At 51.7% G+C, this 13,834-nt stretch overlaps 1 protein-coding gene across 4 annotated transcripts in view; it reads left to right on the top strand.

Moving 5' to 3' along the window:
- The window catches only part of TRAPPC12 (trafficking protein particle complex subunit 12), a 64,400-nt gene that overhangs the window by 20,175 nt on the left and 30,391 nt on the right, over nucleotides 1–13,834 (top strand). For 3 of the 4 annotated variants that reach the window (XM_028496800.2, XM_007100161.4, XM_007100162.4), the window contains 2 exons: nucleotides 7,133–7,246; nucleotides 8,339–8,477. The exons of the other annotated variant lie outside the window; for it this stretch is intronic. In XM_028496800.2, coding sequence (XP_028352601.1) covers nucleotides 7,133–7,246; nucleotides 8,339–8,477 — 253 coding nt within the window. The remainder of the gene's footprint in view (nucleotides 1–7,132; nucleotides 7,247–8,338; nucleotides 8,478–13,834) is intronic. 4 annotated transcript variants of the gene reach the window in all.

Below are 13,834 nucleotides of genomic sequence, written 5' to 3' on the forward strand. Positions count from 1 at the left end.
CTGTCCTCCGGCCCTTCCTGCCCTGCCCCTGCTCTCCTGCTTCCCGTTGGAGAGGGGGCACCGGGGGCTGGTGGGCGCGGCGAGCTCCTTCCTGGCGGCAGTCCCACGGCCACAGCTCTCCTGCGGCCGTCACCTCTGGCCTGCGCTTGCTCCTGTCGCCGGGCCCCAGCTGCGTCGCGGCCCTGGCTGCACCGCGGCCCCTGGCTGCATCGCCGCCCCTGGCTGCATCGCGGCCCCTGCAAGGTGCTCCTGGCCTCGGCCACGCCCCTGCAGCAGCCCCTTCACCCAGCGCCCCTGGAGCCCCCGGCGGCGGTCAGACGCCCCTGATTGCTGCCAGGTCTCTGGTGGACACGACAGTCTGTGTTGGTCCCACTCGGCGCGAACACAAATATCCCTGTGCCTGGAAGTGTCTTCGAAGTACACGGTAAACCTGTAGTTTAGCCACGTGAATGTTCTGTCAGGAAGGATATTATTTGGGGAGTCATAAATTGTAAGTGGTCAGCTTTTCTAGCAACTTCTTTATGTTCTTTCCCTTTTTTCTCTCTTTTTTTCTTTTTAAATTATGATACAGAGAAATTCATTTCATCTCTCCGTTTCCTCTGCCACCATGTCTGACTCTCAAACCAGAAGAGAATCAGATTTAACGTAGAGATTAGAGGAACTGTCTGGTCACCTCCGGTCCTGAGCCGCAGTGGCCAGAGGGGAGCAGGATGAGCCCTCAGTCAGGCTGCCGACGGGTGGGCAGGAGGCGCCCAGACTCCCTCCACGTGCTGTTTGTTATTGATTGTCCCGAGGAAGCAGGTCGTTCTGACTCCTAGAAGTTTGGCTGCCGGGTTAGCGTAAGCGTGCTTAGAAATGACTGCGTGTCACTTACCGACCAGTGATATTAACCAGAAAAGGGCGCGGCCTAAGAAAGGCTCGTGCGGTCGAGAGTGGCAAGTATCGGCGTGAGTCTTCCTTGGCACCCGTCCCTCAGTGCCCTGGGGTTTGGTTCCAGGACCCCCGCGGATACGAGACCCGTGACGCTCACATCTCCTGTATAAAAGGGCGTAGTATTGGCATGTGACCCGCCCACATCCCCCGTGTCCCTGACATCATCTCTAGATCACCGACAACACCTAATACAATCTAAGTGCCACGTGACTCTTTGCCGGTGCAAGGCAAGTCCAGGTTTTGCTTTTTTGAACTTTCAGGAATTTTTTCTGAACATTTTCAGTCTGAGGTTGGTTGAGTCCTTGAATGCGGAACCTGTGTATATGGGGGGAAGGAAGGGGGGGTGGGAGTGCCTGTACTCAGTCGTCAGTGGGAAGAAACTAACAGGAGCACAAACAGGTCTGCTTTCTATTTTCAGTTAGGAAAGAAGCCACTTTTGAAAAGACTTATTACATTTATTAAAAAAAATGAATAATTAAGATGATAGGTTTGGGCTTCATTTTTAATGGTGATCTGGTTTGAAATATAGAAAGCATATCTTAGTATAAGAACCCTAGCAAGAGCCGAAGGCTTTTTATGTGATACATTTTACTGTTTTTAATCATTTATGGAGCACTTCATATTTGCAAAGTACTGCAAATAATTTTATTACACATTTAAATGTTTTATTAGTGGTGGGTACCTATATATATAGTGGATATAAAATAAGATAGGAGTCTTTGCTGTGTAATAACTATTTCTTATTTGTTTCAAAAATACATAAATATCCATGATCAGATAGTCTCATTAATATATTTCTGCTCCCAGACACATTCTTTCTGGGACGGTGTCAACGGGCTCCTTATGTCCTAGAGCTAAAGCACCCCGCACACCCACCCCAGAAAAAACCCTCTCCCCTCGTGCTTTAGCTGCCGTACTTAGTACTTGGTACACATCTGTACTTGGTAGAAAAAATGATGTGTTATTCCTACAGGCATTAATGTGGTTCCTGCACATCAGGTGAGAGTCGGGGCCCCATCACGTGGGGCAGAGGTGGACAAGCCACCATCCGTTCCTAGACCAGGACGCAAAGGCCGCGTCTGTGAGGCAGCTGTTCCACTGGGCGCTCAGCCTGTGCTTGAGTCCCAGACCTCTCTTCCTCGTTCTACAAACAGCGCGTTCTTACTCCAGAAAAATGGAAGAGAAATTGATTGCGTAAACCACTGGTGGTTAACGTCTTAGTTAGTATGCACTGACGTTTTTTCTGAGGTATAGGTGATTTACAATGTTGTGTTAGTTTCAGGTGTATAGCACAGCAATTCAGTTATGTGTGTGTGTATATATATATATATATATATATACACGCATATATATGTGTGTATATATATTCTTTTTCAGATTCTTTTCCATTATAAGTTATTACAAGATATTGAATAGAGTTCCCTGTGCTATACAGTAGGTCCTTGTTGGTTACCTATTTTATATATAGTAGTGTGTATATGTTAATCCCAAACTCCTAATTTATCCCTCCCACCACTTCCCCTTTGGTAACCATAGTTTGTTTTCTATGTCTGTGAATCTATTTCTGTTTTATATATAAGTTCATTTGTATCATTTTTTTTAGATTCCACATATAAGCGATATCATGATGGTATTATGTACTAACGTTTAGTTTAGTACGTGTGTGTATACATGCAGTGTGTCTCTGTGTGAATATGGATAGATATATATATGTATTTGCGTTGTACAAACACAATTCCAGTTTACAGTTGACCCTTGAACAACACGGGTGTGAACTGCGTGGATCCACCTACACGTGGATTTTTTCCTGCAGGTCCTGGACCCAGTCCTCCTTGGATTATTTCTTTAGGATCAATCCTAGGAGGAGAATGACTGGGTCAGAGTAGGGACAGTTTTGAAACATATTAATACAGACTATTAATACATATTTTTCAGAAACAGTATAGCAGTGCACGTTTACCAGTACCATGTGCATGTACTTGCTTTCATGTCTCTTTGTCTGCCCTGACTTGTTCTTTTTAAAAAATTGTTTTTTCTCATTTCTTAGGCAAGCAATGGCATTTGCTTTTTTTCTCTTTTTTTCTTTCTTTCTTTTTTTCGGGGATGCGGGGGGGAGCTGTTGAAGGTCAGTCACTAGTAAACTGTGATTTGCATCTCTTCCATTACTGATGTATTATCTTCTCACTGCCTTTTGTAGTTCTATGAATTTACTATTTCATGTTTCACAAATCTTTGAGCATCTATACGTGATAAGGGCCATAGTAAAGAAATACTGTTAGAGGCTAAAACCAGTGCCCTAGACAAGGCCACTGCCCTAGGACCTCACCCAGAGGAGGAGACAGGACACAGTCGCAGTTGACAGTTACCTGGAATGCAAGGCTGTCTTTTATGCGGGCAGGATGGGTGAGCTAGACCGCACCCTAGAGCAGTGTTTCCCAGCCCAGTTCTCGGTACTGGCGCCTGAGGAGCGTTGTTAGCCATTTCCCTAATTGCTCACCACCACCCTGAGCCCGCAGGAAGCTAAGACTGAGGAGTCAGGTTTTACGTTGGGTTACCCGTTGTCCCCAAGACCCAAGTCCCATCCCCTGTGTGTGTGTGCCGGTGGGCTCTTCTGGTTGCTCTCAGTGCCTTTTTAAAGGATCCCTGCTTCTTTCAGACCCCGCCCCTCCCCCTACTCCTCAATGAATGGCCTCACCTCCCCACGCCACCCCCAGACAGAAGCCTAGCCTTGCCTTCCCTCCGGGCGCTCACCTCCAGAGGTCTGCGGTCAGAATCCTTCCCCGACCACAGCTCTCTCCTTCCTTCCCAGCGGGCAGTCGGCCTGTCTCCAGCTTGGTCCGCCTTTGCTCTGTAAGCCTCCGAGTGTTTGGTTAGAAACGAGCACTGAGTCTCGCCGTCCCTGGCGCTGCCCCCGGGAGCTTGGCGACTTGCAGACCCCGGAGCTGCCTCCTCACTGCCCGCCGCTGCTCCTTCACCTCCCGTCTCGGGGATCTGACGTCCACCCGCCCGCGTCTCCTCCCTGCTCCCAGGACGCCACCTTCCTTCACTCTGGCTCTGTGTCCCCGCCTGGCCGACTAGACGGCCCCTTCTCCCCGCCCCGCCGCTGCCCACACCCTCTGCTCCCCCACCCTCCACGGGCAGGTTCTCCCACGTTCCGTCTCGGGTGGGCACAGGCCACACGGCCAGCTGCTTAGGTTTCTTTTCCTCTGAATACCTCAGAGGCCCAGATTGTCACCCAGTCTTGTCCCCCTGCCTTCTGCACCCCACACACTGCTACAGGCCACCTGCAGCTGTGCTTTTCAGCCTCAGCGCCGAGGACAGTGGGGTTTGGTTTGGGGTTTTTCGCTTGGTTTTTTTGTTTTTGGTTTTTTTTTTTTTTTTTTTTTTTTTTTACTTTCTAGTCTTTAGCAGACTAAAACTTTTGTAAAATTCAATGTCAATTAATAATAATGAGAAAAATGAGATGTACCATGTACAAGCCCCCTTTTGTTACTATTGTATTCAATAGACATCTCATCCTGTAGAATTTTCTCAGCCTCTGGGCCTTTCTCGCTGTGGACCAGTCACAAGCCATTGAGGGGACACGGTCCACAGTCCCTCCGAGGTGGCAGCGGCCACGTGTCCTGTCAGGACCACGGAGTATCCTGGGCCCTGCAGGCTGCTTGGCCCCCGGGCCGCAGGTGAGCGCCCGCCTCCTCAGAGGGCGCACAGAGCCGCCTGGAGCCTGCGGAAGGGGCCAAGAGGTGGTGGGCGTGGTCCACAGGCCGACGCGGGGCCTGGGGGACCGGGTACCCTCCCGAGTGCTGCGGCGACATCTGCATGGCCCCTCAGGTTCACCCTTCATCGTGGCAGGGGCTGCTGTTTCCAGGATGTCGCCACGCTCTTGGAAGCCTGCGCTGGGGCCTGGCCTTACCTGCGCCCGTCCTCACCTGTGCCGCCCCCCCTCGGGCCACAGGGCCTTCCCTCCTGCTCCTGTGCTTCCCGGCTGCTCACGCCTGCCCTCCTCACTGGTCACCCCTTACTCGCTCTCAGCTGGCGTCCCTTCCTGGGAAGACTCCGCCCCATGCGCTCTGCTGCGACCTAGTGTCACCAGCAGGAGGGGTCAGCGTGTGTGACGCAGGGGGGCAGGAAGAGGCCGTCGCCAAGCCCAGCACACGGGACCCGCTGAGGTGTACACACAGAGCTGCTCCGAACTCGGCAGAACACCCTTCCCTGTCCCTTTCCACGTCTGCAGCTCAAGGAGGATATACACGGCTGCTGTTACCATAGAAAGGGATTGTCGCGCTGAATTTAGACCAGAGAAAGCATCGGAAGATAGTTTTAGTATAAATTATCTTAACCAGCCTAAAAATATTTCTGAGCTACCCGCCAGAACGTGGAAGTCCTGTGTTCCTGGAAATCGTTTCTGTCGTACTTTGGACCGTTTCGAGGGAAGTGGCTCCAGTCTGGTCTCGGGATGGACCAGTGGCTCTCAGAGCTGGACAGCATATGGCCCTGGAGGAGGAGGCCTGACGCTGCGCTGTTTCTGTGCCAGTCTTCTCATCGTGGAAAGAAAAAGCTGCAAGATCTATTTGAAGAAATCAGGTTTGCGTCATCCTGTTACAGTTGCAGCTTGCTGACAGGAATCTGATAGCTGGTGCTGGCCGTCGGGCCAGTGAGGAAAATAACGCGAGGGGAAAATAATGCGAGAAAGTGTTCAGAAGCCCACGCAACACTGAGAGACCGCCGCACGCCTGTGAGAGCGGCTGGAATCCAGACTCTGACCCCGCAGGTGCTGGCGGGCGTGTGGCCAGCAGGCTCCGCTCTCTGCTGATGGAGAGCAGGAGGTGTGCACAGCCTTGAGGGCCCTTGTAAAGCCAGATGACCCTGCCGTCCGGTCCGGCAGTTCTGCTCCTTGCTGTTTGCCCAGAGGATTTCAAACTCCTGTCCACACAAAAGCCTGCACTTGCATGTTCATAGCCCCTTTATTCACTGTGGCCAAAAATTGGACGTGGCCAAGGTGCCCTTCAGCAGGTGAACGGGTAACGGTGGTTCGTCCAGACGCTGGAAGATCACTCAGCACTAAAAAGCCACGACCTGTGGGTCAGGAGGAGCCGTGAGGAGCCTGAGGTGCCCGTGGCTGGGGCGGGCAGGCGGCCTGCGTTAGGGCCCACGACCAGTTCACCGTGGAGCCTGGACTCAACGGCACACCCACATCCTCCCCGACCCGGTTGCACTGAGCGGGCTGGGCATGCACACATACGCGCGCACACACACGTGAGGGAAAGAGAAGAGGAAGGAGGCATCCTCCACGAGGAGCTGGTCCTTGCTGACTGCGTCATAGAAAGAAATGTGAATTCTAACTGAGGAAAGAACAGGCTGGGCACGCCCCCCCCCCCCCCGGCACCCCCGGCTTCTTGTTCAAGAAGCACTTCGCAGACACAAAATCACTCAGTGCGTCCTTGAAAACAGCAGTTTACCGTCCCCCTTCCTTGCTGGAGCCAAGGTTAGCAGGTGCAAAGATGTGCGTTCACCCCCTGTTCCGCAGACCTGCCCAGCCTCTGCCGTGCGGGCTGGGCCGTGCGCTGACGCGGCGGCGGGTGGTGCCTGTTCTGTCGGGAGAGCCTGCGTCCAGCATCCACTTCTAGCTTCTTCAAGGGTCAAACGTTCCCTCTGGTGATGTTTCCCCGCCCGTTTGCCTGGTGGCCCTCCTTTCTGGGTCGCATCAGGGCAGAGGTGGGCACGGTGAGGCCGGGTCCCTGAGCCCGTGTGTCGGCATCAGCCAGCGACCCTGTGGTTCTAGTTATAACATGAAGCGCTGCATGCGGACACACGGCCTAGAACACGTTGCGTCGGCGTAGTTCATTGATTTATTTTTCATATTGAGAACACAGAATCGTGTTAAACATATAAACCACTTACAGTCAATCACACACCGACCTTAGATAGATATATCCAGCACACAGATTAAAATTAAATATTCGATTGTAATTTGAGAAAAATCACAAGGTAGAGAGGTGTCCTGCTGAAAAGGAAAGCAGCCTTACGGTTTTGTGGTCGGGGAGCTTTCGACGAGAATTCTGCCCCCGCGCTCTGTCCGTGGCTAACTGGTGAGATACACTCTCTTTCGCTCCTCTCGAAGCGCGTCTCCAGCTCGGCACCCTTCCTGCCTGTCGCCCGTCCGGCCGAGCCCTTGGTGACGTGTCCCCGTGTCTTTCAGAGCTGCAAGAACTGGAGGGCAGCCGTGGACCTGTGCGGGCGGCTCCTTACAGCCCACGGCCAAGGCTACGGCAAGAGCGGGCTGCCGACCAGCCATACCGCCGACTCCCTGCAGGTATCGCCCCATCCTTCTCGGCTTCAGCAGCGTCTGGGGGCTGGGAGGGCCTTAAATTCTTAAAGAGGGGGGAGCACGGAAAGTAGAGTTCTGAACACAGGAGGCTCCTCTGACGAGAAGGAGCGGCTGCAGAAGTCCTTCAGTTCCTGCCTCTCCACGGGGCGTCTGCTTTTATTCGACATTCTATGGGAACCCCCCCCCACAATCAAACCAGGTCCGTGAAGAGCTGGTGAGAGGAGGGGCCCTGGAGACCTCGGGGCGCAGCGGTCTGGGCTGTGCGCCTGTTTCTCCGCCCGCCCACGGGGAGCTGCGGGGGGGCGGTCAGAGCGCACGGCCCACGCTACACACGCGGCGCTCCCTCCCCCGGCCTCTGGCCCAAGCGGAGGAGGTTTTCCTTCCTCGTCTCTGAAGCCCATCCGCACGGCCAGGGTGGCGCTTCCCGCGCGAGCCCACCCCGCTCCCTCTTCCCCGTCGTCCCACAGACTGCCGCCACCTTCCTGCTCTGCAGCTGCGAGCCCCGCGCGCCGCCCCCAGGTTACAGGCGCCGTGCACGGCGGCGGCGGCGGGCCGAGCTCGGAGCGGTGCCCGGCTTTTCAGTCCGGCGCTTGCCACGTGGTCACTGCTTGTGCACCTCGTTTCTCTCCGTGGTGGAACGAGGTTGACTTGGGTCACTTCCGAGGCCCCAGCCCCACCCTCTCACGTGGCCTCCCCTGGTTTCCTGAAGGTGCCCTGGGTTCTGGCCACTGGAACCTGCTGCGCCCCCCATGCCCCTCCCCCCGAGACGCCACGCCCTTCGCCGCTCCCCCGACACAGCTCCGCCGCCCGCTCCCCCTGTCTTCGCCGGCCTCCCCCCTCCTTCACCCCAACCCCTGGATTCTGCTCTCCTTCGGGCAGGGGGTGTCTCTTTTTAAATCCATTTTTATAAATTTATAAACCTGTACTTATGCAAACATGCTAAGAAAGAAAGTTAGTTTAGCTCTTGTTTTAATGTATTTGAAATCGAGCTCTAATATCAAATTAAAAGGAAATAGGAATCTCTGAACCTGCGATACACAGATAACCTATTATTTCAATTATATTTTGTGTTTTTAGCTTTGGTTTGTGAGGCTGGCACTGCTGGTGAAGCTGGGCCTTTTCCAGAATGCCGAGATGGAGTTTGAGCCCTTCGGAAACCTGGATCAGCCAGATCTCTATTACGAGTACTACCCTCACGTGTACCCTGGGCGCAGGGGTAAGGCTGGGGGTTAACGTCATTGCTTTTGCATGTGCTTTGCTTTGCCTGCACTTACGTATCCAGTCCTGGTCATCAGACGAGCGGCCCGCAGTGGGCCTTGACCTACAGGGTGACCTCACTCTGGCTCCTGAACACACTGACCTGGACAGACCCACTGACGCATCCGTCTGCACATCCACAGCCATTTCTCGGGCACCTGCTGTGCCATGGCGCTAAGATCTGGTATGACGATTCGGTGGTGACCTTCAGACTGTGCTCCGGAGTAAAAGATAATCTTGTATCATGACCTAGTGCAAACGTACACACAGAAATGAAACAGAGACAGACAGTCATGCAGCAGTACTTAGTCTGTGCCATTTTCTCCTAATGTCCGTTCTGATTTATTTAATTTATTTAAAAGTCTGGTTGCAGCCCACCATGGGGTCAGGACCATCATTTGGAGACACTGGGCTGCAGGGTGGGGTAGTTGTCGGAAGGTGGCCAGAAATAAGACTTGGGGAAGGGAGAGGGCCGGTTACAAAGAGGCTTCTGGAGCAGCCTTGAGGTAGAATGAACATCTCTTGGTGGAGAACCTTGTAAATATGTTTGAAACCCATCAAATGTTTGTATTAAATGTAAAACAGTTTGGAAGGACCTCTGAGAGGCAGCATAAGCATGGGTACTGAAAGCCCGGGCTCTGGAGCCAGACTCCGTGTTAAATCCTGGCCCCTCCTCTTACTCGTGTGTGACCTTGGGCCAGTGATTCGGCATCTCTGCCCCGGTGTCCTTATCGGTACAACAGGGGTGGTAACCGTGCTTCTTCCTGGAGAGTCATGAAGAGTAGATGAGGTCGTACGTGTACATTGCTTAGAAGTGGCCGCACGTAGTAATCACTGCACTGGCTATTTTTCTTATCTGTTCTTGATTCACGAGTGACACACCGTCGATCGCTGCCATCTTGTGTAAGATTGGCTGGTCAGCGTCTGTTGGATGCAGCAGTGGAGCGACAAAGAAAGGTCCTGGTTGCCAGGAAATGCAGAGCCTGATTGAGGAAGAAAATATAAAAACAGGACAAGAGACTACAAAGGCCCAATTAATAATACAGATGGTAATTTTTGTAGAAGTTTCAAAAAATCAAATCAACATCTTCCTTAACTTGGTAGGTAAACGATGAACTAAGAAGACCAGAAGTGAAAACACGTTTCTCAACTTCTTTTTGTGTTGTTTTTCCTTAAATCTCAGATCCTGTTTCTTTGGGGGACACAGGAAACGTTGGGGGTTTAGGCTTTCCTAGTCCTCAGTGCTTTATCCTTCATCATCTCCACATTTCACGTAATGGGAGTTGGTCTGTATTGCCCTGAGTTTTCCCAGGCTTGAAGGAGCATTTGCAGCGTGAGGTACCATTAGACTTTTAGCCTCACTAGTGTAAAAATTCTTTTTCTTCTTTTTGACTAAAGGAACTCACCCCTTGTAGAAAGGGGGAAAAAAGGTAGGTTTTAAAACCTACAACAGGGCAGAAATCAGACCGGTTGTCTTGATGAGGTTGGCTCGACTGAGTGGAAGTGAACCAGACGTGCTATACCACTCAGAGTCAGGAAAGGGGCGGCAGGGTCCCCGTCCCAAATTTGTGAAACTTCTCACCACCCAGTGGCCTGTCGGGTCCAGCTAGTCTCCGGAGGACCAGGCGAGAAGGGCCCAAAGCCAGGAGCCCTGGTGAGCAAGCGTTCAGGGGTGTGGCCCCAGCCGCAGTGGTGGCTCCACAGGTTGAGAAGTGGGTGGGAGGCCCCCCGGCTTTGCTCACCCGCCTGCGCTTCCTGCTCTGGGGGCCCCGTGGTGTCTGCCCCGGGCAGGCAGACACGTCCGCCTCCTCTCTCGGAAGGTCACCCTCCCGCACTTGTGCCGGGAAGCCCCCAGCGCTGGCGGGCAGGGCTGTATCCGTCCTCTCGCTCCGTAAGTCTCGTCCGTGCGCCTGGCGTTGTAGGGGAGTCCACGTCCTCCCGTGCTCGTCTGGAGAGGCCCAGCACCCCCTGGTTGTCGCCAGCGTGGGAGGTCCCGCGTCCCTCTCTCGCCTACGCTTCCTAGCCGTTTGTGGTCCATCCCTTCCGCAGAAGGCGATGAGCAGGCTTCTACCCCAAAAGAGGATGTGTCTCTGTTGCCACTTCTTCATAGTGGAAAGGTGTTCGATGGAAAGGTTAAAGGCATGTTACGTGGGGAAGTGTGGGGATATTTCTGTTCAATAAATTCTACCTGGCAGCCTTGATAATCAAGAGACGGCTGTTCCCATGCTTCTGGTAGGAAGCAGCTATGTTTCCCTTCAGCATAGGAAAAAAATGTTTCTTCCCACCGTGCCGGACTGTGGCCTGACGGCTGCCACGCCGGCCTGCCCACTGCCTCCCCCTCACCCCCGGGCCTGGTCACGCTCGCGGCAGAGCGCGGGACCCTCCGCTGGGTCCGGGGGTCGGCAGCTGATGCCGACGGGCGTTCTGTCTGCTGCTGACAAAAGCTCAGAACTCTGAGCGCGCAGGCCATCGCCCAGTGGCTCTAAACTACAGGTACCCTGTCCTGTGGCCACTGCGGCCCTGCTCTCTCTCCTCACGGACAGAGGTTCATGGAGGTGACGCCGAGCTTCCTGTGAAATGAGGAATCAGGTCCTCGGGTCCAGGTGTAGAACTCTGTCATCCTTCCCCTGAACTCTTAGACCATCTCGTCCTAAGGATGTGCACGCTGAACGCAGGCTTCGGATTCTGCCTGGAATTAAATTGCACTGGGATAGGGGTAGAGAGGAGCTGTGGCCCTGCATCATTAAGCAGCTGACTTAAATTATGAAATAGACATAAACCATACGTATATTTGAGCTAAAGTGTGTTAACATTCATCCATAATGATATGCTGAATGTTTACTCATTTTTCTTCTCATTTCGTGGCGTAACAAGCCTAAATGTGAGATTTTGATTCATTCATTTCATTTTAGCTTCCAGTATATAAGCAGAGCAGGTCATTACACTGTGCTTTTAAAAGGAAGCTCTAATGATATAAACAAATAAATAACATTTATGAATGAGCTTTAATATGTTTTATTTAAATATTGGGCATAATTTTTACCCATTCAGAATATTCATAACAAGTCGTAATGAACCATAAGTAAAAATCATGCAATTTTCTTTTTTAATTTTCATCTAAGAAAGGAAGAGTATTGTGGTCTTGTATATCCTCTGACATTTCTAGCAGTTTTCATGGAGTTACTTTCAGGGAGTGTGTGTTTTCACACACTCAGGCCGCCTTTTAATCAGTCGTTTGGAATTCTCACCCTTGTTCGCAAGAAAGAATGAGGGCAGTGGTTGTTGAACAGGCCACCGGGGGCTGGAGGAGCCCCTTCCTTGAGCTCTGTCCTCGCTCGTCCCTCACCTGTGTCCTCCCTCTTCGCGCTCTCCGTCGGTTGCCGCTCCCCGCTTTGCCGTATGTGCCTCCCTGTAATTCCAGGCCCGAGAGGCCGGGCCAGAAGCTGCTCGCGTCAAGCATCCCAGACTGCCCACAGCGTGGTGAGCAGAGCTCATTCTCAGGTGTGGGGTCGAGAAGCCCTGGCGGGGGGCTGTGAACAGACAGCTCGCGTCTCCTCCTTGACGTGGGGTCCCCACACCCCAGCAGGACACACCCAGATGTGACACGCTAGGGTGACACCCGGCCACCGAGCTTCTCCACCTGTAACTGTCACACAGCTCGGGAAACCCAGAGCTTCAGCGCCGGTCGTGCCGGTAGAAGATGTCAGAACAGTGGCCTGAGCCCGGCGCCTCGGCGGCACCGTGAGAGCCTGTCCCCTCTGCCGGGCAAGGCTGTCTTTCCTGGCGGCGTCCCGCTGCTTGAGGGATGGCAGGCCCCTGTCTAGAACTCTGATTGTGCTTCCAGCAGGGTCCTCACACACAGTTTCGCGGAACCAGATGTCACCGGGCTGCTTGAATGGTTCCCGCAGGTGGAGACGCTTGATTTTTCTGTCACTCACGTCCTGTGTACTCTTACCCATCCAATTCTGTCCCTTTTGAGAAGTCCTATGTTGGGATGCCTCCTGGTTGAATCCACTCTTTACTCAACAAAAATTAAATTTTTTTTAATGTCAAAAAAGAGTTTTATTAAGCACTCAGATAGTTAACAAATATTAACATTGTTTTCATATTTACTTCAGACTTTTTTGGTAATAAGCTCTAGTATTATTGATTCAGCCTTTAAAGCTCCCCATTTCCATCCCCTCCCAAAGCAGCTTAGCGTGAATTTGTGTTTCCATATCATGTTTTAACATTTCCACTGCATACACACAGATACACACACACACACACAATACAGAGAGAACCGCAGGCTTTTGAAATGTACATGAGGAGCGTATCTTTCTACATTGTGCCTCTTTTTCCCACGTAACATTATCTGTATCCATACATATCCATAAGGTGAGCAAGTAGGATCTTTCCAATTCCAGACCCTAATGAACGATGCATTGTGGTGCGTGCTTCTCTTTGGCCACATGTTCCTGCATTTCTCTAAGGTATAAATTTAAAGTGTCAGTGCCAGGCTGTGTGGTGGTTGTACTTCCAATCTTACAAGAAATGGTCAAATTACTTTCCAAAGTAGTTATACTAATTTAGATTCCCAAAACCAGTGTATTCAAGTTTTTGTTTCCCCACTTGTGAATAAGTCTTATCAATAAGACTTCTATCTGGCAGGTCTGAAATTCTACCTCTCGTTACATCTTCTAGGGTTAAATGGCTTTTGTGTGTTACTGGCTGTTGCAGTTTCCTCTGAGGGGACCCAATCCTTCATAATCTGCCCACGTTTCCATTGGGTTATTTTTTCTTATTGATTTGTTGTAGTTCTTTACATATTTTAGGTTTTTAATCCTTTATTTGTTATGAATCTTGCAAATATCTTCTCCCATTCTGGGAAATATTGTTCCTAACTCTAAAAAATACCAACATAACCTTTTTGTCAGCTTAGCAAGGGTCCCCCACGCTCCCTGCCCACATCGTCTTTGGCCCTGAAGACAGACACCCCTGTACCACCCTACACACCCCGCGGAGCATCCACCCCTCCCGGGAAACCCGCTCCCATCTCAGCTCCCGGGGAGGAAACAAGAGGGTCACGGATGCCAGCCTTTTCCCAGATAAGTGTTTTGGGTTTTGTTTGTCTTTAATGTTGACAAGTTCAGAATTACTGTTCCTGTTAAGGCTTTAAAGTACCTTTTCAAAACCCTTCACGTTGTTTCTCTTTTGAGAGCCGTTCTTCATATGTTTATAATAGCCTTCTCCCTTTAATTTGCTTTTAAGCAAATTATTTTTGATATTGTAATTGTTACACTAAAACAGATGGCTTCTCCTCTTACTGGGTTTGTA

The sequence above is a fragment of the Physeter macrocephalus genome, chromosome 12 (assembly GCF_002837175.3).
Source record: "Physeter macrocephalus isolate SW-GA chromosome 12, ASM283717v5, whole genome shotgun sequence".
NCBI classification, from domain to species: Eukaryota; Metazoa; Chordata; class Mammalia; order Artiodactyla; family Physeteridae; genus Physeter; species Physeter macrocephalus.